This window comes from Sylvia atricapilla, chromosome 6 (genome assembly GCF_009819655.1).
Source record: "Sylvia atricapilla isolate bSylAtr1 chromosome 6, bSylAtr1.pri, whole genome shotgun sequence".
NCBI classification, from domain to species: domain Eukaryota; kingdom Metazoa; phylum Chordata; class Aves; order Passeriformes; family Sylviidae; genus Sylvia; species Sylvia atricapilla.
Genome location: NC_089145.1, coordinates 26,241,385 through 26,267,311, shown reverse-complemented (window position 1 = coordinate 26,267,311; position 25,927 = coordinate 26,241,385). Strand labels below are relative to the sequence as shown.

Below are 25,927 nucleotides of genomic sequence, written 5' to 3'. Positions count from 1 at the left end.
AGTATATTTTTATAGTCGTACTGAATGATGGATTAGAACAAAACTTTAACAGGATATGTACAATTGTGCAACTTCTGTGCAGCAGACAATATAAAGTCAAACAGCTTATTTGTTATCATCTTGCAAGAAAGCTTTTTCCTGTGGAATTTTCTGTATTATCAAAGCAGGAAATGCAGCTTAATGCCCTTGTTCTTCATTTTACCCAAATGCTTTATAATGAAAAGTGCATGAAGATTTAACTTCTTCAAGATTTCATTTGCTGTCACTTCTGATTTTGTCAGAATCTAAGTAAAAAAGAATTATTATGAAGTTTTGGGATGGCTCATTTGTGTCATGTAAATTACGTCTGATATCTAGAGAGGGTGCCCAACCGCTTTGCTTTAGGAGGTTATGAAGAATAAAGCACAAATATTATTAGAAATGTGGTTGGACCCTGTGGCTGCATTGGTGTATCAGAGCTCAGATCAAGAGGTCTCTGTATCTTTATCATGGCACCTTTCTCTCAGAAGCTACTGGTCTTGGGAGGATTGTGAGCCAGACTCTGAAGGCTATTTCCCCCTTTTCTTTATATTAGACATTAAATATTTGATGTTGAATATCTGTAGAAACCATGTGAGAATTTGGAGAAATGATTATTAGTCTCTATTTTCTGTGAGAGGAAAGTGAGACTGTGTCAAAACTGGTCTGAGATCATGGTGGCAAATGGGCATCTCCAGCTCTTGCAGCTGCCTCTCAAGAGGCTGCAACGCCTATTCTGGTTCTGCTGCAAGCTCTTTGCTCCTCTGCCACCCCAGGCAGCCTGCTGCAGGCTGTGTGACCCATTCCAAGGGCTTGTGTGACTCCAGACCTCATGTCACCTCAGCCAGTTCTGCTGCGGCTGCTGGAATTGTAATGGGATTGGTGAAATACCACTTTGTCTTCTGGCCTGTGGCTTCCTGACTGACTCACCTGCACCGTGGTTTGTGAGGCACAGTGTCAAGTTATCAGCTCATTTACTATTATTGCTGGGCTACATCTGCTTTTGGTTGGGTTATTTATTTGGGGTCTTTTTTCTCATTATGTGTAGAGTAAGCAGGGGCAGTGTAATGACACAGCAGCTTCAGCAGTTAATATTGCTAAATTTGCTGTATGAAATCCACAAAAGGCCCAAATGTGGACATTCTGGAAAGGGTGCAAGTTGAGTGGGGGGAGCATGACATGTTACCCAAGTGGACTGCTAACTTTTGTCCCTCAAGAGCGAGGAGAATCCACTGTCATAAAACTGAGACACAAAATGACTTCAGAGCCCAAGCTGAGTGATGGAATGGTCATTGGGTTCAGCCTCTTGTAACCCTGTGAGCTGAATCTTGTTTCAGTTTAGAGCATTACTGCAAAAATGTTATTATATAAACAAAGTGAAATAATTCTCTATTGTAATACCTGTTCCACAGTAAAACAAAACAACATAACGAAAAAACTTTAGGTGGGAAGACACCTGTTTTTTTTTGCAAAAGTGGCAGTACAGCCTAAAGCAGAAACATTCATGCATTGAATGCTTGAATCTATTGAAAGGCAAGACTAATTATAATAATTTGAAACTTTATCTAAGGTAGGTCTCATCTAAGGTAGTTCTTTATAGGACAGTTTGAATACTCAAATACTTTCATTAGAATGGTTGAAAAATCAGATTTTTATTTTTTCCTAAGAGGTCCTGTTGCTTTTAAAGAGGATTTTCATTCTGACTTAGAAATTTGAGAGTTCTAAGTAATAAAGAGTTTAAAAAAACTTATTTCAACAGAAATTTCTTACTATTGGGTAACACCTATTTTTAATGATTTTAATAAAGTTTAATGCAATAGATGGCTTCTGTGCTATTTTTTTAATAGTACTAGGTCCTTTTTTTGTGTGTGTTGAGTGCTGTTACAGAAAAATAATGGGAAATTATAATAAAATTATAAAGAAATAATACTTGACCATTTTTACAGGGATGTTAAAAAACTGCCAAAAAATTGGTGTGTAGTTAGTTCTGTTAAAGTTTATGAGGTTCTAACGCATTTAATTGAAAGCAGCACTTTAGCAAAAAATGCTTGAATAGCAAAGGCTCCTGCTGGCTCTGCTAACCTGTTAACATCCTCTATGCAACCAAATAAGAGAGAAGCAAAGCTGCAAGGTGTTTTCTTTAATTATTTGCCAAGGCCTGTGGAATCCAGCCTCCACTTCATGACTGTGATTTGTAGTGAACTTGGTGAAAATCCTTGCTGTTGTGCATCTGACTGGAGAAGCTGGTGGGGGCTGGAACTGCTCCAGAAGATCCCTTGGTGTCTAGTTATTCAGACCTTATGGTGGTGGACTCTGGGATTAGCCTGTGATAAAATGCTTGACCCATCTCCTTTTTTCTCTAAATCACTGTGGTGTTAAAGAAAAAAAAAAAAAGAAAAGGCAAGTCTTCATGTGGCACTGAACAAGTGCATCATTTGTGCTTTTGAAATCAGTGAGAGGTGGGGCCATGAGTCAATCTATACAACTCTTCTTCCTGGCCACAGCTGGTTGGAAGATACTGTGGTCCAGGAGCACCTACCAGCTGGGAGGCACACCAACTGGAGCCTTATAGTGGTGCCTTTTATGAAACAAAGATACAGATGGGATCATCAGCCTATTCACCTTTGGTAAGAGAAAATCAGTGGTGGGGCAGAAGAATCTGTTTGGCTATCTTGGTTGAGATTCATCAAAAGCAAATGTTTGGGGAATTTTGATCCTTAAATATCAAACGTGTCTACAGTGGGCAGATTTATTAGTAAAAGCAGTTGGTAGATGGTCCTGGTGAGATGCATATATCCCATCATGAAGAGAAATGGGAGAGATGCTAGGGTCTCCTGCCACAGTGAATCTGAGTAGATACTGAAAATTACTGACTGCTGGGTTTTAACACTGGCCTCTCTTTTGGCTCTTTGTTCCCAGGATCGGTTCATCCGGGCAAACCCGCACAGGAAGATTGGAATCAGGAGAAGGAATCCTGAAAGACCATATGGTGCTGAAAATGAGGTACTATAGAGAAGGCAGTTTCTGGATGGCAAAGAGAGAGCTGCAGGGCATAAAGGATGGCCTTGTTACCTGTAGTTTTCTCTCAGCCTTTCCAATCTCTCCCCAAGCTTAACTGTTTTTGTGAGAGGTGGCATTTAGTAACAGTTAGTTAAGGGAATATTTGCTTCTTTTGTGAGTGTGCTCTCTAGAGTGCTAAGCATTCACTGTGACTTAGGGTCTGGGAAGATGATGAACTTGTGGTTTAAATGCTAGGCAAGGAACTGGCAGAGCTGGATTTTAGTCTTGGTTTACTGTGGTATCATTATATGATGGTAGTCATATAACACCTCATAACACCCAAGACTTAGCCCTTAAATTGTTTTTACTTTACTTTATGGCGGCAGCTCAGCAAAAAAAAAAAATGGTTTACTCCCATGTCTGACACATTTTTGAAGACTGATTTTTATGAATATGAATTTGTTTTGGAAAAGTACGGAATATGGTACATACTAGATATGTTACAAATTATTCTGTTTTATGACTAATAGTTGGTTGAATAGATATTTAATAACTTGAAAAATGAAAAAAAAAAAGTTTTTCTGCCCCTGAGTTTTCTCAACTGGTTCCCTGGCTGTATTCAGTACAAAAGTATGAAGCTAATTCTTTCTTAGATCTGAGAGAGCAGTGAATTCACTAACAGCTAGAACTATGGAATAATAATTGGGTCTGTGTCAGTATATTTACTTAGCGCTTAAGCCATCTCATGAATAAGTTTTCTCCAAACTCATGGATATGGGTGGTAGTAAAGCTGAGGATGAAAAATTAATCCTCTGTATTTGGGATGAAATTTTGAGCTTTCAGTAATTTGGATCATGTACTTCTTTCATTCTCGATCTCCATAAACACTGCTGGCCAAAACTATGCTGGGCTTCTTTCAGACCTTCTGGTTTTGTTCAAACAACGCTTTCTGAGAGAAAAGTGTTGAGCTGAGAATCTTTCCAGTAGTAGGCTGTAAATAACATTTTTCTTGGTGGTTTATTGCTTTCTAGATGTTTCGTCTGCTTCTGTCAAGACACGGTGTATCAAAATAAGAGGTACACAAGGAGGTCCTAAGCAGGCACCTTCACAGAAATCATGATTCTTTGGAGATTTAAGTGCTGCTATTAGTCCAATTAATGGAGCTATTGCTTCTGCATGTAGTATTTTACTCTTGATGTTCTTCAACACTGCCTTGTTTTTCCTGTAACCAATTGTAGGGTTGTGTGTAGATGTGATAGGGAGTGGAGGGAGAACAGAAAAAATGGAGAGTTGTGGAGCCTTCAAGTTATTTCCCTATAGAACCCTACACTATGGGTTGTCAATATTGCTGTGCCTCATGGGCTTCTCCTTGGTAGATCAATCAAGTCAACCTAGGCTTGTCCTGATGAAGCCAAGACATTCTGAATCACCTCTTTGTGCTTTTGTGCCTTTTTTTTTGTGTGTGTGTGTGTGTATATGTGCATTTACATACAATTAGAGCTTTTCTTGCTTATTTGTGTTTAATTACATAATCGAACACACTGCCAATTTTACTTGGTGTTCTCAGCTTTCTATTTTCTTACATTGTTTCGAGCTTTAGTGATCCTTGCTTTCTTCAGTTCTGGTTCTTTATAAAACCCCTGGTTTATATACATGTATCTGTTCTGCTTGCTGTGCTAATGAAGTTTCATTTTGATTAATGTAGACCCTAACTATGAATGACAGGTTATCTTTACTCAATTTCAAATCACAAGAAACTATTTTTTCTCAGAAAATATCTCAAATACTTAAAATTAAGTTCACTGCATCGTGATGACAGAATGCCTTTGTGGTGTTATAGGATAACCTATCTTATTTATATCTGAGTTAATTGCTAGTAGCTAAGCTATCTTTCTCATTGTTCTGCAGCCAGAAGTGCCTCAGTTGTGCTGGCTTTCTGTAAAAATTGTAGGCATGAGAAATCTCCGCAAAGCAGATCTGTGTAAGTATCACTGATGGCATATTTATAGCTTAGCAAGAAAACTACTGTCACCTGATTTTAATGCTCTTGTACACTTGTTGCTTGGATTACAGTAATATTTGGGGGGGGGGGGGGGGGGGAGGTTGGGTGAAGAAGTTTTATGTATTTTCATTTTCATTTAAATTCAAAATAATTTAGAAAACACTTAAAACCAGAAAGGAAACAGACTAAAAAATTCTGTGTTGAAGAAGTTGTAGTCTTTCCCTTTATTAGCTGCTCTGTGGTATTTCCCTTTCTCCTAACTCTAAAAAGTGCCCCTTTTTCCAGGGTGCCCAATTCCCTTTCAAAGGGAAAAATTAGTAGTTGCTTTGGATTTTGCTGTGTTTGTGTCTTCACTGTTCTGTCGGTGTGGATGACTTGTGCATTACAAATAGATGAAAATCCCCCAGACTAAATTTTCCTTTAATTTTAAAAAGTTCCGTTTCAAGAAGTGAAGTTGTATATGAGTTTTTTTGGAAACTGGCAGATACTGGAAAATACGAGTTATAAATCGCAAGAGCCAGAGTTCTTAGCTCAGTTTTGTTGAAATAAAATACTTTGGCCCTGTTATCATATAGAATTAGTGGTTTGAAACTGACTGACTTTGATATAAATCTAAATAGAAAAGTAAACTGTAAACCCAGAATATTTTCCTTTGGGTCTAATAAAATATCTAGGGCTCCTCAGAGGTTGCTCTTTTCTTTCCCTGGCTGGGCAAATCAAATAATAACAAAGTACTGCTGTACTAATTATGCAATTTGTTGTTAACACAGGGAGCCAAACTGATTGCTATGTCAAGCTGTGGCTGCCAACAGCTTCATGTCGGGAAGCCCAGACAAGAACTGTACACAACTGCAGAAACCCTGTCTGGAATGAAACTTTCCACTTCATGATACAGAGTGAAGTAAAGGTGGGATCTGTGACAGTGAGCAGGTGCTTTCTAAAGGAGGAATCCTCACCTGCTGTGGGCAAACTGTTTTTGAAAGGCTTGAGGCTCACATGGATCTTGAACTCATTTAACCTGACTGAAAGAAGCAGTTTAAGCTCAAAAGGTTGTGGAATATCTGGAATAATCTTGAATGTTTTTTTGTGTCCCAGAACAGTTGTAAAGAAGTGTTAAAGTGTTTATAGAGTTAGCAGAAATAGTTGAGCAGTCAGAGTGAAAGTGATACAAAGTCCAAACTGGATCAGTTTCTCATAGTTTACTAGTGCTGCATCTTCTCATGCTTCTAAGGGTAAACTGAGCCCTGAGGAATTGCTATAATTCAAATCCTGATAAGAGCTTGGTAGTGTGCTTTAAGGTCCACTTTAAAGGACTAAAAATGTCATAAATCATTACTTTCTGATGAAATGCCAAAATTTCTCAAGGTAGTAATTTTGAGTCTACAAATGAGCTGAGGAATAGTGTGTGTAACCTCTGCTCTGTCTGCTGCATGTTACCATCATGTATATGTCTCTTATGTTTCCTTTTCTTTTGGAGCTCTTTTTGGTTGCCAAATCTGATGATTTAGCTGTTCTAGGGTTAGTCCCTGACTCTGCTGTCTGAGCCACATGGGCTGTGAGCAGAACTCCATGCTGTCACAGGAATCTGTCCATGTGGACACGGGGGCTGAATGCTGACCTTCTTTTTGGGCTCAGTTGTCTCAGAATGCATCATTTACATCCTTCAGTGGTCCCAGAATATGCCATTTGCATCCTTCTCTGCCTCTCTCCTCAGAACGTCCTGGAGCTGACAGTCTGTGATGAGGATACTTTTACACCAGATGACCATCTTATGACCGTTCGCTTTGATGTGGCTAAAATCCAACCTGGAGAAAAAGTTTGCCTGAATTTTGCATTGAATCCAGAGGTGAGTGGATAGAGAAAATCATACTCTTGATTAGAATTTTGTCTCAAGTTACTACCTCTATTGAACATTAAATTGGTTCTCACACACAAAGACACTGTTAAAAAGGATGTTACTGAAAAAAGTTGAGTGCTTGGGCTTTAGGAGAGGGGTCACAAACATCCCCTCTTGTGACTGGAATAAGATGCAAAATAGTTTTGTATTCCTAATTTTTTTTTTTTTTAATTAAAAAAAAATTATAAAAAATCAGCAAGAAAAAGAGTCAAAAACGAAGAAGCTAATGGTTAGGGGGGTCTTATTGCTATTGTAGGAGATTGACAGAACAGGGATGGGAACAAACCTGCCCCCCTTTCCAGGCACTTGTCCTTACCCTTTGGCCAGTAGCTCATTAAGGCTTTCTCCTCTCAGCTTCACTGGGGATTTTGGCCAGTTCTTTCAGATAATGTGCTTGCTAAATGAAGCATTCCATTCTTGTGACCATCTCTTAGGGTTTTTTCCCTCCTCTACTAAATACTTTACCAAAAAAATCTCAGCAAGTCTGCTTATACTCCTTTTTTACAGGGTTACAAATTTACTTTAGAGGGATCACCCAGCACATAAGGGGCAGGCCTTGATGAATGAGAATATTGTCAGTGTTTTATTTTTTCTTCTAAGTGAGTGTATGACCTAAGAGTTTTATTTGCTGCATGTGTCTCAAAAATATAGTGTTTGGTTATATTAAAGAGGAGATAAAGAGTATCTTATGAAACACTGAGTGGATGAAATTGCTGAGAGGAGAGGTGAAGAAATCACACTCATCTTCAAAGAGAACAGAATACGTACTCAGATTACTTTCTGCGCAATGTAACACCTCCTCTGTTTGGAGGGTGTAGTAACAACTTCAGGGCTTTTTCACACTTCTCCCAAGGGCTTCAGTTGACAGTTCCCAGGAATGGGTGCACTCCATTTTTTTGTAAACCACTGTATAAGTCAAGCTCATTGGAAAACACTCCTGCCTGTTTTTTATATTACTGTTGCTTTGGAGAGTGTTTATTCACTACTCTTTTAGAAGACCAGTCCTTACTGAAGACTGCTTACTAAACCTGTTCCAGCTGGCTACAGCCTTCCTCAGAAAAACCTCATGTGACTGAGATAATTCCAAGTGTGATTCAAGCCCTGAGTTTGCTCTGAGGCATGTGCAGAGCTGTCTTAACCCATTAGCAAAGGTGGAAGTGGTGGAGGTCAGACCAGGTGAGCTGTCTCAGGAACATCCTGGTCAAGCTGCCCTTCTTCAGCTTGTGAGGAATACAGCACATGAGGCATCACAGATTGTGGTCTGTACATGGATTTTTGGAAGACTTGGGGTTATTTTATTTTTTTGAAAGTGACTTAGTAATGTGATATAGGCTGGGCAACCTTAATAACAGGCTGTAGTGCCACCCCTGCCCATGATGGTTTCTTTCATCAACCAAGATATCCCAGGAGGGCTGAGGAGGTCAGATGGGTAATGTCAGAGCAGCAGGGTTCCTGTGCTGTGCCTCTTGCTCTCTGTGGCCTAACAAGTATTTCCATTGTATGTTCTTTTTCACCCACCAATATGTGAATGGGACTTAATAAAAATATAATTTGTTTGACTATAAAACAGCATAGGAAGGATGGGGACACAAGGGAACCACAACTGGCAGATGCCATGAGCCAGGTTCTTCTGAACCTTGTTTCTGCTGTTTTTTTGGACAAAGTTGTAACAGGCCATCAGTTAGTTTGGATACTACAGTCTGGGCACAATCAGATATTTGATACAGTCTGTCTTGTGTCTGTGTAAGGTGACTATTTTCTAAAATCTGTGCCTCAGCCTTCTATTACAAACTTGCATCCACTAATTCTCATGAAATAGAGACTTTGGGAGAAATTAGCAAGCAGAACCACCTGCTTCTGCATTACATGCCACATATGCAGCTGTCAGAAAATCCATCAGAGATGTCTCTTTACTGATATGAACTAGTAAATGCAAAATTGCTTTTCATTTTTACTGTAAAGATGATTTTGCCATGGCAGCTGCATTGTCAGATTTGGCATGTTTTTCAGTCATTTCACAACGTTCAAGTATGACGTGCAGCTGGACAGAAGTGATATTTGTCAATAAATGTTAGTTATTCTGAATATGAATTAAAAAGTGTTGCCATCACTTGTCAGAGAGATTTATTTCACTGTTAACTAGTGTTTTCCTCCCTGTGGGTGATGCAGAAGGTCTCGCTGATACACCTTTTTTTAGTGTGGTATTTCCTGGATTGGCTGTATCCCATAGAGCAGCATTTGCAGCCTACAGTAATTTAGTCTCTTTTATATTGTTGGTGTGCTACTCTCTTGCTGTTTCATTTTCATACTTTTCCTGTCTCTTTTCCTCTTGATTCACCTCTCCTGAGCTCTTTCCCTGATTCCCCTTCACAGCTTCAGTGTTCTCTCTTCTTCCCTTCACCTTGGCAGGTTTGTTTTTTTTTCGAAGTTGGTCCCTTCTCTCACCTTTTTAAAATATTTAATGACTTTACTCTGCAAATTCTTTTGTTTTAACCAAGGCATGCTCCCTATTTATTCACTATACTAGGTCCATTCATTCTGAAGTATGTTCTCCTACATCATTCACCTGGTATTCTTCCCTTCCTCAGCACTGATTGACCCATGTCTTATCCTACTAATAAACTAATAGTAGGACCTTTGCTCCCTATTCTATGATACTTAATCTTTTCTTTCTCTTGATGGGACAACTGGTTTATAAACAGTAGAGCAGTGGAGAGATGAAATCAAAATGTGGCCACCAGAAAGCTCTATCCATTCATATTATAATGTAGAGGGTGTGGGAATAGAGAGACAGTTATAAATAAATAGTCAGATATGTATCAGGAGAAAATATTTTTTCATTCATAAATTTAAAAAAGTCCTATTTTCAGAATCAGGAAGAACTAGAAGTGGAATTTCTACTGGAATACATGTAAGTAAAACCTAAATCTTGTAGAGTTTGTAATTAGAAAACTGTGTTTTAGAGACAGTGGTAATGCAGCATTTGGGAAGTGGCTCCATAAACTTGTGTTCAGATATCCATCTCAGCATCTTCCCCATTGTTGCTTTTCTCTCCTGAATTTGAGTGACAGTCTCACTTACTATTTATAGCTGAGAATGGTATTTATATTGTGATTCAGCCTAAGGAGAGATGATACTCATCAGGCGAGGGAAGAAAGAAGGAGCATCCTTGGGAAGGTATAGGGTGTGATCTGGTAAAGGCTGCAAGACAGAGGGGAAAGACAGAAGTGCTGATGGTCCTTGCCAGCTAGAAAAACTGAGCTCAGAGAGCTATTTGCTTTTGAACATTTATTGCTCAAATACCCACTTTTAAATAAACCTTTTTGGTTTTGCTTTTCAGACCAGGTGTATCTGAGAAGATCATTACTAATGGCGTACTAGTGGTAATCGTTTTGTTTTGTTTGTTAGTTTTTTGTTTTGTATGCCAATCTTACGGTAGGGCAGAACTGAAACTTGTGGTTGGAAGATGGGGAGAAAAATTTTTTGTGTTAACTGTTGTGGACTGAATTGTATTTAAATGTAATGAGAGATCCCCAGTTATTTTGGCTTCCTTAACCGCAGTACTGCTTGCAAGATTTAAACAAGATACTCAGTTTCTACAAATTCTTCATATTCACAGACCATCATGGCCAAGCATTGTGTTTCTACAGGACCCCTAGAGCTTCAGTGAGAGTCCTGAACTGTTTCTGTGACCAGTGGTTTTATTGCTTCTCTTTTCCAGTCTCGTGAAGTTTCCTGTTTGGAAGTACATGTGAATGAAACAAAAATGAAGAGCTCTTACAAAAGTGAGGTTGCTGATTTGTTTGTCACTGCTTTTTGTGCTATGGGAAATACAGCTGAATCTAGATAAATATTTGGTCTGTTTCAGTCTCTGTTTGCATCAGGGCTGCTTGGGTATTTCCTGAATTAGCTACCTGCTAATAGTGAGAATCCTCAGAAGAAGGTGTGACTGTGTAGCTTAAGGGAAACTGTGGAGGTGGCTGGGAGACTTGGAAACATCACTGCAGTGTGATGGAACTGAAATACCTTTATCTCTGTTTTCTGGTGAAAACAAAGTAAAAGAAGGGAGACACAATTCTGAGGAGGAGAAAGGCTTCAGTGAAAGGTCAGGGAATGTGAATGTTGCTAGAGGCATCCACAAATGTAACACATACTCTATGTCACTTGGTAGGGTGTCACAAATGGTTTAGGTCACTGAAATAATCACTGGCAAAGGTATCAGCAAATGTAGTTTAATATAAATTAGTGAAAGTGTGACAAAATTTGATGGCAAGGTTCACTCTATTACCACATGCATGAAGCATGCAGAGAAAATCAGATTGGAATCAATCTAGAATTATTTATGTGGAGACTGGGGATGCCAAAGGATTGACAGGGAAAAGGAAAGGGTGCCAGGAGGGAAGATCCTCACACTGAGATGTGAGTTTCAGAGTGGACCCTCTTGCCAAACTTAGCCTCAGACTTGATCATTTGTCTAAAGGGTTCAGCAGTATATAATCATCCCACAATTTAGCATTTACAAAGCAATTCAATGGGATTTACTATAAGCAAAACAATAAGTAACTTAATTATCAATGTTGGATGGTAACATTTATCCTACACCTGCTATAATGTATTCAAATCAATTCCCACATGCCTTCACACAAAGGATTATGTACAAAGGCGCCTGCTAAAAATTCCCCTCAAAGCTGGTGAAATACTCACAACAGATGGATCTGCATTTCTCAATGGATGAAGGATTGGGCCTTGAGGAGTCAGGGATGTCAACCCTGACTCTGCCATCAACTTTGGGATCAGTTCTCTGAGTATTGCAAACTTGAGAGCTGGTCAGTTCTGAGCCCCTGCAGTCCAGGGGAGCTCAAAGGGCCAGGTGCTCCACACTGGTCACAGGGGAAGGAAAACATTGTGGTCCAAATTAACCGTAGTTAAGCCTGCAGCACTAAGGCTGAATTGTCACTTGGGCACTTTTATTTGCTAATTTCAGGACTAGGCACAGTTAACATCTCCCTGTGGTTTGCTTCTTGTTCTTAGGGAGAGATTTCACGTTCACAATGAAGGGATCCTATGAAGAAACCCAGGATATTTCCATAGGTCCTCACTCCAGAGCAGGAAGCAGTGAAACCACCAGGTTCCACTACATCAAGCACAGTCAACCCAGACTGCTCATGACTCTGCCAAAGGAGCGTTTTTTCTGTTGTGTATGTTTTGCTTATGGGTGGTGATAACACCTAACCTAAATTTTGGGAGAAGAATCATACATTAACCCTTATCTGGTATTTCTGTTTCTAAGGTTTGTAAATAATATTCTCCTAATAACATTTTTCCCCCTCTTTAAATCAGTCTGGCTCAGATAGGAGGGAAATGGATGTAAGTAGTCCCCTGGCTGTGCCTCTCCATTCTCTGGACTTGAGAAAGAAAGTGACAGTGATGAGAGTGAGTATCCTTTGGCAGTATTTGGAATTCTTTCAACAAGGTAAAACTCTATATATGTCTGGTCACATATTGATTTTGTTACTGAAAATGCATTAGCAAGTTATTTGTATTCTTAGCTCTGCATACACTTAGAAATATAACTATGAACTGGGGGGGTGGAGGGCGGGGAATAGGATCTTCAGAATTTCTGGCTGCTTTAAAAGTAGTTTAAAAACAGGATGAAGATTGTGTGCTGAAGGCTTGAGACCAAAAATTTATTGTTAGACTATATATGTGAATAATTGCTAATGCCATAAAACCTGCTTTTACAAAATTTCAATTCTATTTAGAATTTATGGTGCTTTCATTCTTGATTTTCAGGGGGAATCTTATGAGGTGTCTGTGAATGAGGAAAATAGGTAAATCTTGTTCTGATTTTTAATGATTTTTTAGGCCATCTCCTCTCCTTTCATAGTATCACTGTTAGATGAAAGGAAGCTATATCTTAAAGTAACTAATTTCAAAACAGGAAATAAATGTGACTAAAATATGGGGAATGATTAATAAAATGCTTTAAAGTTTTTAAAGCTTTTAAATTGGTCAGTAAATATTTAGAAAAGCATAGGTGGTAGGTAGTTATGGGGTATAAACCATCACATTTTCCCTAATGTTGATGCTTTGTAATTTTGATACCTTAACATCCCTGTGTCTTATAACCTTTATCTACTATACATGCATATTTATGTGTACCAGATTTCTAATGTGTCTAACTCCTTTATGCATTTACAAGACCTCTACAGATCATTTTTCAATGAAAATGGACAGTAATTTATTTATTGACTGGCTTGTTGAGATTTTCTGAAGGGCAACATTACCCCCTGTTGATGAGTTAGCTCCATTGCAAGCCTTAGTTACAGGCGAATGATAAATGATAAAATCAGAGGGTTTTACTGAATAATATTCAGAGAAGAGACCGAGACGTTTTTGTGGTGTTTTTTTTTTTTTCTCCTGAAAAAAACCTCTGAAACAGGAATCCTGTGAAAATATAGGTTATAAAATAAATCATGTACATGATATTTATGTTAATGTACGGAAGGGATACATTTAAGAGACATATTCTGACTCAAATAGAACACAAATTCTTTGTAGAGATAAGCTTAACTTGGTGTTAGGGTTCTTTTAACTAAAGTATGTTAAGTTTAAATAACTACTAAGCCCCACTTTGTGCTTCAGGAAACACATGCATAGCAAGAGAATGTGAAGAGATGTCCAAATACCAGAGTTCAGTGTGAAACAGATTGAATTCTGTTTGTTTCCTTGTTTTAAATAAGCATAATATTTTATTTATTTAACTTCCTCATGATTGTGTGAAACTGTTCAGAACATAATTCTGGTCTGAAATCTCCAGAGGAAGGCACAAGTATAGGACACAGGATATACAAATACCTGCTCTCATTTGCATAGGGGGACTTTCACATGCATGGAAGTATAATCTCTTTAAACTGGTTTATTTTTGTTGGTTTTGCTGGATGTCTCCAACTGAAATGGCTGCAGGTAATGCCGTGTTCTGTGCTTTTATTCTAGTTGCAAGAATTTAGATTTGCGGTTGGGGTTTGATCTGTGCGCAGAGGAGCAGGATTTCATCTGTAAAAGGAAGAAGGTGGTTGCTGCTGCTCTGAAAAATGTTCTTCACCTAGATGAAGACCTGCAGGAGGATGAGGTATGTGGGACAGCATCTTGGGAACTTGAAGTGATATGAGCCACTTTGAGAGAAGTGGATGTGATGTACTTGCATGACTACCCATACAGCTCTTCCACATATTCTAAAATAAATAGTATAGACCTGATCGTCACTTGCACGTAAGACCATATCCGAGTTTCTGGCTGAGAGGATGAAAGAGGAACTGTCAGGAGGCCAGTCATAGCTCCTTTATTCTCTGCCAGCCTCTGTCCTTGCTCAGGGGTACCCAAAGGCTGTATTTGCTGATGTGCTGGTGTGTATAACCAAGTCTGGTGAGATTTGATTGCTTGGACTGAGACCACTTCCCCTTGGCACCTCTTCTCTGCTGCCACAAGGTTAACAGGGAAGGCTGCAACTCTCCTGCAGCCCTCCTGTACAGTGCCAGTACATTGCTACAGTAGCATCTGTGTCGTGGTTTTCGGTGTTACCTCTTGCTTGCTCTGCTCTTGGAGATCGCTGAACTCAGAGGTAGCTGGTGTGTTACTGGAGGACAATAATCTGTTGTGGGAATGTGGTGCCTGGAGCAAGAGTCTGGGAAAATGTGCCTGTGGGGTATTTCCTCCTCTGTTCAGCTCCCAGCACACCCAACCCTTTATGTTGTGTGCAGGACAGCATTTTTCAACCGAGTTAAAGTGCCCATCAACTTCAATAACAGATAGAATAGGACTTGTTATTATTAAATAAGAATAAAAGGGGTTTTGAGCCAAATTAATCAAAACCCCCTCAAACCCACATATAGATGGTAAAATACAGTGAAGGCAAGGTTAAAGGTGATAGCATCATATGTTCCTAAAACTGAGTATTTGTTGTATTGGTTTTTACTATACAGACAAGGGAGGATGGATAACAGGACTGATGCATCTCTGAAGAAAGTAAAACCAAATTACACATAGCACTGATATCAGGGAAGGTAGAGGTAATCTGGGTTGGAAATAGGATGTTAAAATAAATCTATAAAGCTGGGCACTATCTGCCTGCAGAATAGCAAATATTGTATATACACTTAGGAGAAGAAAAAAATTATGCAGGCAGATTTTGTGCTGCTCTTCTCACCTTAGTTATACTCAGAGCTTTAAAATGTATTTTGAGGGAAAGAGTTGAGGTAAAATTAATTACATTGAGAAAATCTGAAAATATATTTTCCCATACAAGAACTCTACTTAGAGCTCCTGACTTTCCAAAACATCACTGATCAGGAAAATGTTTTCAACATGCACTAAATTCCACCAAAGTTTACACAACCCAAACACACACCTAGGCACTGCCCTGAAGAGGGTGAATTAATCAAAACCTACCTGAATCAAATGCTGCTGTTTACTTTTTTCTGCACGGCCATCACTCCTGTATTTCATCTGGTGATGAGTGACTCTCCTCTCTTTGTGTGCTGAGCAGGTGCCAGTGGTGGCAGTCGTGACTGCAGCAGGGGGAGTGAGGTCCATGACAGCTATGTTGGGCAGTCTTCTGGCTCTCCAGGAGCTGGGTGTTCTGGACTGTGTGTCATATATCAGTGGTTTATCTGCCACGACATGGTAAGGAGAAGCTGGGCTTGTTTGTACTTGCTGTTTGTGTTAGCAAAGTGATAACCCGCTGAACAATTTTGCCTTGTTGATGAATTTACTCAGCTTGATGCTGGCACTTGGCTTCCTTTTGGATTTGTTTCATGGGATCACTCAGTGCTGTCCTCCTGAAAGAAACAAATCTAATGAGAATTACAGTATTTTTGTAACTACACTGAAGTGTTTACAGAAACAAAAAGAAAAGAGCACAAGCTGGGAGGGTTTGCCTGTAACTTGTCGTGTTGCACGCAACACTTCAAAAGGCTTTTGCAATATTTGTCTGGCTCAAATCTTACACCTCCAAAAACCAGACTAAAGAACAGCCCTGAGAAACACAGGGTGTCATTCATGCACTCAGTGGTGACTGCCTTACACAAACCAGGAGGGGTTGAGGGGTTAAAACATTTTGCCTCTGCACGGCTGCTCTAAAAGACAGAATTAGAACAGGTGGGATGGGGGATGAGAGGGGATGACTGGAATCTGCTTGAGCTCTGGGAGCTGGCAGCTCAGCCTGCCCTTATGTATGCAATAATGCTGACGTGACCCCCCTGTTGCATGCCCAAGGAGGGGGCTTTTGCACTTGCCAGGGCCACAGTCACTTCTGAACCCCAGCTTAACATTTCACACAGGGTCTGACCCACCTGAGGGTGGGTCTGGCCTCAGACAGAAGATGCAGCTTGGACAATCAAAGGATAAAGCAAAAGCTTGGCTTAAATTATCAGTGTTGCTTTATTACTCTTTGGATTCTGAAAAACAAACAAGCTAGGATGATTTAAAATGTATTTTTGCAGAGAAAAAAAATCATTATGCAGTGTAAATACTACCTCGGCTTTAAAATGCTCTTTGAAGTAAAAGTTGGAGGACAAGAACCTCATATAGCCTGAAACAAAACACTTATGTGTGTTATTAGCCCAATGAATTTTCATGTGCCCTGTGATGAACCACAGTACTTTTCTTTTATCCAGGACCATGTCAAAGTTATATGAAGATGCAAATTGGTCACAAAAGGATCTCAGTGGGCCAATTGATGGCATCAGGAAACACGTGACCAAGAGCAAGCTGCACTGTTTCTCTTTGGATCACATGAAATACTATGAAAATAAGCTTTGTGAGAGAAAGCAAGAGGGGCACAAGGTGGCCTTTACAGATTTATGGGGTCTCTTCATTGATTGTATGCTACATCATCAGGTATTTTATATTCTTTCTCTCCCTCTTATATCAGAGGATTTCTAACTTCCCATGTCTAAGGTTGTGCATTCAGTCAGAGAAAAGGCTCTCAAAATACCTGAAGGACATATTATTTGGCTTTTTAGAACAAAAGTAACAAAGTGACCCTAAAATGTGAGCATCTGGAGGAGATGTCTGAGCATGTAAAAATTCAAGATGTTAAGGAAACTGATTTTCCATCTTTAATTTTGGGTCAGGTGATTCAGGTGATCTTTCTAGTAACACACAGAGGGGAGAAGGCTCTGACAGAGGTAAGCTCAGGCATAGCAATGTATAGCTATAAGCTGTAGTGAAGCAAATGAGTCCAGGTTGACGAAATATCTTTCTTTCCTTAAAGCAAGTCATATCCCAGTGACTGTACAGACATGTTCCTTGCATTTTTGCCCTGTTCCCCTAGCCAAAATTCCCATAAGCACAATGCCTTGGTGAAAGCTCATGGCAGATAACATATGAACACACTTGTGCTGCCAAAAGTCTAAAGTACACAGAACAAAACCTGCTGAGGTTTAACAGATACTTCATTGATAGTTCATACTTAGATACTGCAGTAAGACCATGCATCATGTTCATCTTTTTTACAATGACTTTTGCTCTTTGTAAACAGGAAAGTACTCACAAGCTTTCAGATCAGCAACTAGCAGTAAATCAGGGGCAGAATCCACTCCCCGTATACCTGTCCCTCAACGTCAAGGATGATTTCAGCACTTTGGATTTCAAAGGTATAGTTTATCATATTACCCTCTTATAACTCTAAAGATGATTCGATGCCAAAACTTTTTACTGTAGGCTCAAGCCAGTAAATCTTTAAAATAATTTCTTTTCCCCTGTCTTCATATCTGGTTTCTGATTTGGATGAAAAACCTGCATCCTAATACTATGGAAGGGAGATGCCTCTGCTGTAGACACTGCTTGGTGGGGGCATGGAGATGCCTTTTGCTGAACCCTGGGAGCCACTACTGCTGCTCTTTGCTCTCTCATCCCCTCCTACCCCCCACAGCCCCTTCCCTGGCTCTTCTGCTGAGGCAGCACTAGTCCAGAGAGCTGCAAAGAGTGGGGAGGAGGGCAGGGAAGGGAGGAGAAAAGGAGAAGGTGGAGAGGGCTGAGAGCAGCAGTCAGCCCCCAGCAGCCAAAGAGGGTTGTGAGGAGGGGCAGTGCTCTGTGTCCTGATCAGTGATCCTGATCACTATTCCCATAGTGTTTCCAGCCCAAACTAAGCAGTAAGTCCTGCAACTGAACCTGGTCATCAGCTCCTAGGCACATTTGCAGTCCCAGTGCACCCAGCCAAGGTTTCTGTGTGGGGAGGGGGTTTGGTCAGAGTTTTTTATCCTCAAGGCAGTGATTATAAAGAGTGTTAAGAATGAATGGTAGCTGGTGTCATTGCTGACTCAGAGGAACTCAAAATGCCACATTGTGTGCAGGACCTCAGCAATGAGTGGACTTGCTGCCCCAGGTCTTGCTTCTTTGTGCAGAGATGGACCTGAATCCCAAACTGAATGGATTTTGGCAGAGGAGGTGAATTAAGCTTTAGCATTCATGTATACTGAAGGACACCTTTTAGTTTCAAAACATGGTGGTTTGAACTGTCTGTCACCACCATGGTGAAGCTGAAGGCCTTGTTCTTCCAGCTTCTGATTCTTTAAGCTGATTTTCACATGTGTTCAGGTGGCTTCAATAAACCCAGTTTGGTGTCATATTTGCAGAGTGGGTGGAGTTCACACCCTACGAGGTGGGTCTCCTGAAGTATGGGGCCTTTGTACGTTCAGAGGATTTTGGTAGTGAGTTCTTCATGGGTCGCCGGATGAAGAAGATCCCAGAATCCCACATCTGTTTCTTGGAAGGTAATTTACTATCTCAAGAAAGCATCACCTTAAGAGCTGGGTACACAGAGGTGGTCTGCAGTATTAGTACAGTATTTGTTGCGGTATTAGTACACCAGAGAATGTATCTGATGCAATTTCAATCTCAAATGAACCAGCCAAAAGTGATGAAAGAGGAAAATAATTTTTGAGACAAATGTGACTAATTTGCTGAATCTCTTGCTGAACACACACAAACTGATCATCTGAAGTATTTAAACTCACAGCCTGACTTTTATAGACGGCCAAGTTTCGAAAATGGCCTGGTTGTAAGTCAGACGTTGTGTGAAATGATGTGGCATTTGACATTTATAGGAAAATTCATAATATTTCATAACTAAAACAGAGAGTGGATACAAGTATGTTGCCATAGCTGTGCTCTAAAAATTCTAACTAGTATTAAGTATGGTGCCCCCCCCACTTTTTTTTTTTTTTTTTTTTAAAGGCGCATGGAGCAATATATTTTCCCATAGTTTTATGGATGCTGTCTACCTCTCAGGACAGTCAGAACACTTCTGGCACAGATGGACTCGGGACACTGAGCATGACATTGGTTAGTTCTTTAGATTACTTTTCTCTTGCATTTGCATTTTCTTCACACCTCTCTGAAATGTGAAACCTGACATTTAGTGAAGGGTTTGTTTTTGTGTCCTATTTCTGGCGTATGGGACACCAAGCCCTTGAGAATGAAGGAAAAGCAGGAGACCAACTGTTGTGCTGTAAATCAGGAAAAAACATTGTGTTGCTCACTGTGCAACATCCCTGGGGAGTTTTGTTAGTCACGAGAGGGTTACCAGAGCCCTGTGGGAAGGGAGAGGCCAGACAGGGAAGAAGAAGGTGATATGGTGTGACTCTGAAACCCACTGCCCAGGACACTCTGCATGGCCATGTGTGTACTCAGCCACAGATGGGAATGGGAGATATGGTGGTTTGGTTGTTATTATCAGAGAAACAGAGAAAAATGCAGACATACCCTCTTGTTCTTCCTACAGAGAACTATCCTGCTCTGGCCAAGAAGCCTCATGAACAGACAACCTACTTATCCATTCCCAAAGGTTACCTTTCCAAAACTCTTCGAGAAATGATGACCGGGCGGCCAGTGGTTTCAACTTACCATAATTTCCTCAAGGGTTTGCAGCTACATAAAAAATATTTGGAGAATGAGAGCTTTTGCATGTGGAAAGGTAATTGAAAATTATTTTAGTTATATCTTTGAAGGAAATTTGAATTAGAAGTCCTGATACTTGCTGAGAACAAATATTTGATAAATTTTATCATAAAGGTAAATTTTGATTCATATTGTTTAATTAACATTTTGGTGGAATGGGTTTTGCCAAGCCCTAGGTCGTTTACTCCTGGTCTCTTTCCTATCTTGGAGAAAGCACAGCAGGTTTGCTTGAATTCTTATCTTCCTGGGAAAAGCCATCAAAGAGTGACTTGAAGTTTCCAAGAAGTTAAATAGCCACAGATTTGCACATGTTGAAAAAGAAGAGTAATTTATCACTTTGCATGAAGCTGAGTTTCAGAACTGCTCCCTCTGACTGATCTCAGAGTTGAGCTTTAGATACTAAAATTGTGTCAAAGACAAATACTTAACTGTGGGCTTTCTGTCAGCGATGAATATGCATCAACTGTCTTTTCTTTCTCCTCTTCTAAGCTAATTTGGAAAAAAGGGGGCTTGACCCTGCAGTAAATAATAATAGAAGTTTTGGCTTTTCAGACACAGTGCTGGATTCTTCTCCCAACCAGCTGAATGAAATGAGTGACTACCTCAAACTGATAGATACAGCTTTCTTCATCAATACCAGCTGCCCACCCATTCTGAGGCCAGAGAGAAAAGTGGATGTCATTCTCCATTTAAATTACAGTGGAGGATCACAGACTCTGGTGATGAAAGCAGTGATTCTTTATCTCTATGACTCTAGCAGCTGAATTACCACCATGCCTTTCTCTCTCTCTCTTTTTTTTCCCCCTCCAGAAAAATGGTCTGGTTTTATTAAATTAAATTATCATATCAATGGTACTATTCACAACTGTGACCATAATGTCACTACCTTTATCAGGGTTGTTTTCAGTGTCTTTTTGGCATATGAACACGGACATACAGAAGATGTCCTATTCTATGTATCTGTCAATAGCTAAATAACTTCCACCATGTAATTAATATAATACATAGTTTTGAATTTTTTGGAATGAAATGTTTTGGTTTTACATTTGACTTGGTGTTGGTGTGAATTTTAGTCAGTTTTGTTTTCTTCTGCCTTTGAAGAAACCTTGAGGGGCTTATATGATTGAAATGAATGTAATTTATTTGTAAGAGGACATGAAGAACAGAGACAGATGCACTGAATGCAAATATTTAAGAACCTGTGATCTGAGAAGCCACACGAAATCCAAGTTTCCTTATCCAAATCCTCTACTGTGCTCACTAAATCACAAAAGTGACCTGAATGTCATATAAATTTCAGTAAATAGTAAATTGCTTTAAAAATATAAAATATTAGCAAATCAACCAATTTTCTGTTACCCAGGATATATCAAAATTAAGATGGCATGGTTTTTTCAGTGTGTTATTTATAAACATATGAATCAACCTCAGAGTGTCTACTGCAGCAAAATATTATTTTGGGGTTTGGTGGTCTTACTTCAAGCTCTCTTTGTGTTGCATCTCTCCTCTCTGTTGAGGCAGCCACTGGACTTATTCTCAGAGTACTGTTTGGAGCATGGCATCCCATTCCCCAGCACAGAGCTGAGCCAGGAAGACCGGGAGCACCTGAAGGAATGCTATGTGTTTGAGGGCAGCTTGGAGGCACCAATCTTGGCCTATTTTCCACTGGTGTGTGATACCTTCCAAAAATACAAAGCACCAAGTAAGTAGGCAGCAGTAATCATTTTTTGCAATTATCTTATCCAGCTGATCCATTGAATTTGTTCCTCTGCCAAAATAAGACACTGGCAAGCTTCTGAGTTTGCTAAGTAATTATATTTTCAGTCCAGGTGTGATGCATGTAATATTTGCCAGCTAATCAGGGATTGGAATGAAGAGGTTTAAAAATAAAAGCATGAGTAGCTGTACCTTGAGGGAAACCCCCTCTGGCACTTGAAACAGGTCACGTAACAGATAATAAAGAAGAAGACACAGCTACTAAGTTATATCCACTGGTAGCTTATGCTGTCACCTAACAGTCCCACGAAGAGATAAAATGTTTACTTGGTTAACAAAGCTAAAATTCTCCTATTACTTTTTTTACATGAAAAAAATTGATAATAGAAAGTGCTGAAAACATGTAATGAAGCAAAGGCTTTGCCAGGGTAACAAGCTGCTTTGATACCTGTTATTTTTGAAAAGTTGCCAGATTGTTTCCTTTAGTTCAGCGATAGAAGAAATGTTTGTTTCACTAGAAAAAAAAAGTACTTGGCAAATTCAGTTACAGTTTACAAATACTTTAACATCAACTCCAGGTTTTTTAATCGCTAATTTTAAATGGTCCAGGAAACTTTCCTCAAAAAATGAACAAAAATCCATGAATCATCTTATTGAAAAAGACCTCATACTGTTCATTATCTTATTTGTTTTTCTGCATTTGCTTATAATCTCAGCCACCTGAGAGGGAGGATTCCCAGTCCAGGGGCCCTCTGGTGTAATTTTCTACCAGCAGGTAGATAAGGAGCTATCATCTCAGAACTCAACTGAAAAGTTCAAAATAAAAAAAATCCAAATCTTAAAACCAATAAATATTCTGATGCAAAACCTTAATTTAGAGAGGAAAGCATTTTGCATGGAAATGTTTTTCTACAGGTCAAATCTGGACTGTAGCCAAGCAGCGAACTACTTGGGTTTTATTAGTGCAGCTGACACAGTTACTGTACAGCAATTAAACCTTGAATCATTTTCAAGAAACAATTCATTTTTTCTGTATCTGTTCCTGTGTGTTTTGCACTGCTTGGTAGGAGTTTTTCACCTCAATTTCTTTGCTGTGCTCTGCTCTGATTTCAGATGTGGAGCGCAGTCCCGCGGAGATGGAGCAGGGAAGAGTGGACGTGTCCAGCTGTGCTGCTCCCTATGGCACCGGCCTGCTGACATACACTGAAGAGAATTTCAACAAGCTGCTTAACCTGTGCAGCTACAACATCCTGAATAATAAACACTCAATTCTCCAGGCTTTGCGAACTGCAGTGGAACGAAAGAAGCGACTTAAAAACTATCCATCACCTAATTCAAGTAAACACTCTTAGAGTGTATTTTGAAACATCAGCAGGAGGTACACAAATGTTTTGGTATACTGGACTAATAAATATTCACCTGCTGCAAGCTCACAGATGTTTGTGATGGCAACAGAATTGTGATACCAACTCCTTTGACTTCTGCAACAGTGAGATGGTCGATGTGTAGCTGCAGCTACAGTTTTATTCCCACTGACATCCAAATAACAGACACAATTGTGTTTATTAGATTCTTATACTTGTCTTAGAAAAATGGCTTCTAAAGAAAATATATTTAACTGCTCATTCTTAGATCTTATTTTTTATTCTTGTATGCAAAAATATACATGCAGAGTAATAGGTATTGTTCAAATACTAAGTAGCCAAGAATAATCTTATTAGAACCAGGAATTTTATAGTTGGAGTCATTGAAGTATGGGGGTTTTATTAATTTCTATGGACTCAGCTCTGCTATTGAGTTGTTCTCGGAAAAAGTTACTCTTGCTTTTGATACCGAGAAATCAAATATCGAGTGAACAGTGAGCTTTGTTAATAACCTTTGATGAAAGATGAAAGAAAAGCTGTCACTTCAACTGTGGAAGATGAAAAATGGAAGGAAACTGTGCATTCAAGAGTGCAGATGACTGGAACGGTAACTCAGGAGATAACATATGTTGTTACCTCTAAGACAGTCCTTTTCTGTGCATCAGTTCGTTTAACAGGAGATAACACCAGCAGTGGCTGTCAAGGTTTGCTGCAATATGAATCAAACCAGTAAGTCTGGCTTCAAAAGAAGAAACTGCTGGCAGTAACCTTCTCATCTCCTTTTCATGGATCTAAAGTGGTCAAGTCCAACAGCTTTCCTTTTCCTCAGTTACTGATACATCTTTGTTTCACTAGCCCTCTTATGCAGAAGGCCAGTTTTTCACCGTCTTTCCTTGTCATTGGTTAGGATAATTTGATGTTATGTGTCACCATTAAGACTGCAATAGTTTTCTGTGAGTAAAGAAGAAAAGGAAGATGTCACTCTGATAGCTCAGTTATGCTCATGAGTTTATTTTTAAACAATAGTGAGATGGGGGGGTCAAAAATGTGATTATTTTCTTCTGCAAAGTATCTCTTAAGTATTTTGAAGATTTTCAAGTTTCATTAATAGAGCTCCAGGAAGAATAAATATAAGCAGTTCAGTATGTGTCTGGTGCATTCCACCCACTGGTTTTTGGTGGTTGCGACACTTGGCGCTGGGCCTTCAGCTTTACTCACCTAAGGTGTGGTGATGATGTGTGCTTTTGGAAGCTGATCTGGAAAATTAGGATGGCTTAGAATGAGCTGAGGAGGCTTAGAATGAGCTGAGGAAAGGGAGTCCATTTTCAGAAGTTTGGGCCTATTTAGCAAGCCACTGAAAAATCTTAGGTTATCTAAATGGTCCTAGCTTAGCAGCTCAATATTTTGACCTAAGTCAGACAGATGCTGGTGTTTGTGTTAGGATCTGGCTCCAGGTGTCCAACACTGCATGAGATGAATATTTTACCTGGAAGAGCCAAGCTTAATGGTCTTGCCTTGATGGCACATGAATTTTCTCCAAAATGGACTCATTTTGTTCTTGTTTGAGGAAGGAAAGGCTGCTTCTATTAAAGACCATTGAAGATATTCGCATTACAGTGATACTTCAGAATCTTGCTTGTGATGTGATGGAGAAAGGCAGAATCAAAGGACAGGGGAAGAGATATTTGAGTGGCTTGCCAGCCATTAATCAAAAATAACAGAGGAAACACATTCATTATTACTGGTGGTATTTTTTTAAGGACAGAGCTGAGGCTCAAGCTGCCTGACATATCAGCAATTCAGCACTAATGTAATTCTTCTATTTAAGATACAGGTAGGTCAGCAGCAATTTTTTTTTTTCCCCAAAAACACCTGTTTGTGACCTGTCACACAAGCTCTGCTGAATGTAATGGCATGATCCTGGAAACAATTAGTTGTGAATCTTTGCAGGCTCTGTTAGGGCTCAAACATCTCTCAGGCTGACTGCAGATGAAGTTACCCCCTTCATTAGCTGGTAATATGAGGTGACTTCCTGATATTCTGAAAATTGGTTCAGACTGAAATTTGCTCTAGATTTCCCTGTAAAGGTCCTGGGCTATGTGTCTTGCCTAATTATTGGGTAATTAGCTGACACAGGCTGGTGCTGGTATTCCTCACACCTGTGGTCTGTTGGGGCTAGGGCAGTCAAATAGCTGCTTGAAGAGTGCCTGAAGTGTTGAATGAACCTGGAAAGGTCAGGCAACCTCCGAGTGCTTCCACAAAGGTAAAGAGAGGTGCTGTTGGATGCTCAGATGTACAGAGCACAGGGAGGGGCAGAGATAAAGGATTTGAGCTACTGCTTTTTGAGATGAGGATTGCATTTGAAATTCTGTTGCAACAAATCTGAAGGTACGGTTGCATATATTAACAGATGGGCCAACACTTTAGTGATGATTTCTGAAAGGTAAAGCAGCCCAATTACTTCATGTGAGTGAGTAGGAGGAGCGAGATTTTATCTGTCCGAAACATATCAGGAGCATGTGGAGTTCTTTTAATGCAGTTTCTCAATAGTCTTTTGAAAGCAGAAGCCCTCCTTCGTATGTCATAATCAGAATAGTGTCTTAAGCAGAAATGTAATCCTCCACCCCTCAACCTAGTGTGGTCTCTCTCTCCTATGACTGAAAGAATATTTTAGAGTTTTGAAGAATATGTATTTTGAAGATGTGGTACATAGAAACATGAAAATAAAATGCCGATTAATATTAATCATATTAATGTGAATGTTCTATATATGTGGGGGGAGGGAATTTCTGTTTGGGTTTGGGTGGTTTTGTTTGATTTTTTTTTTTATACCGAAGAGTTCCTTGAAATTAGTGTTAGGCCAAAAATTACCACGCCAAAGTTAAATTTTTCTGAGTCTGAAATCCAACACCTTGGGATAGGAAAGTAACACTTGTCATCTGTGTTTACACCTTGTCTGTGGAGATTATT

General features: G+C 39.6%; 1 protein-coding gene across 1 annotated transcript; it reads left to right on the top strand.

Annotated features, from left to right (window-relative positions):
* Nucleotides 1-2,618: 2,618 nt before the first annotated feature.
* On the top strand, nucleotides 2,619-24,102 carry LOC136362585 (cytosolic phospholipase A2 epsilon-like). Its single transcript, XM_066321256.1, has 21 exons — nucleotides 2,619-2,645; nucleotides 2,938-3,021; nucleotides 4,927-4,999; nucleotides 5,791-5,927; nucleotides 6,735-6,866; nucleotides 9,788-9,828; nucleotides 10,258-10,300; nucleotides 10,639-10,702; nucleotides 11,949-12,115; nucleotides 12,258-12,350; nucleotides 12,711-12,748; nucleotides 13,914-14,049; nucleotides 15,463-15,599; nucleotides 16,592-16,814; nucleotides 17,458-17,572; nucleotides 18,554-18,691; nucleotides 19,155-19,262; nucleotides 19,702-19,893; nucleotides 20,430-20,596; nucleotides 21,399-21,579; nucleotides 22,707-24,102. Exons 1-21 carry the CDS (start codon nucleotides 2,619-2,621, stop codon nucleotides 22,943-22,945), a joined length of 2,535 nt encoding a protein of 844 aa, XP_066177353.1. The 3' UTR covers nucleotides 22,946-24,102.
* Nucleotides 24,103-25,927: the final 1,825 nt, after the last annotated feature.

Excerpts from the sequence above, each read along its gene's own strand:
- LOC136362585 (XM_066321256.1), top strand. The coding sequence starts at position 2,619 with ATGGGATCATCAGCCTATTCACCTTTG. Across the intron at positions 5,928-6,734 it reads TGATACAGAGTGAAGTAAAG|AACGTCCTGGAGCTGACAGT; the intron begins GTGGGATCTGTG and ends CTCTCTCCTCAG. Across the intron at positions 20,597-21,398 it reads GTGGAGGATCACAGACTCTG|CCACTGGACTTATTCTCAGA; the intron begins GTGATGAAAGCA and ends CTGTTGAGGCAG.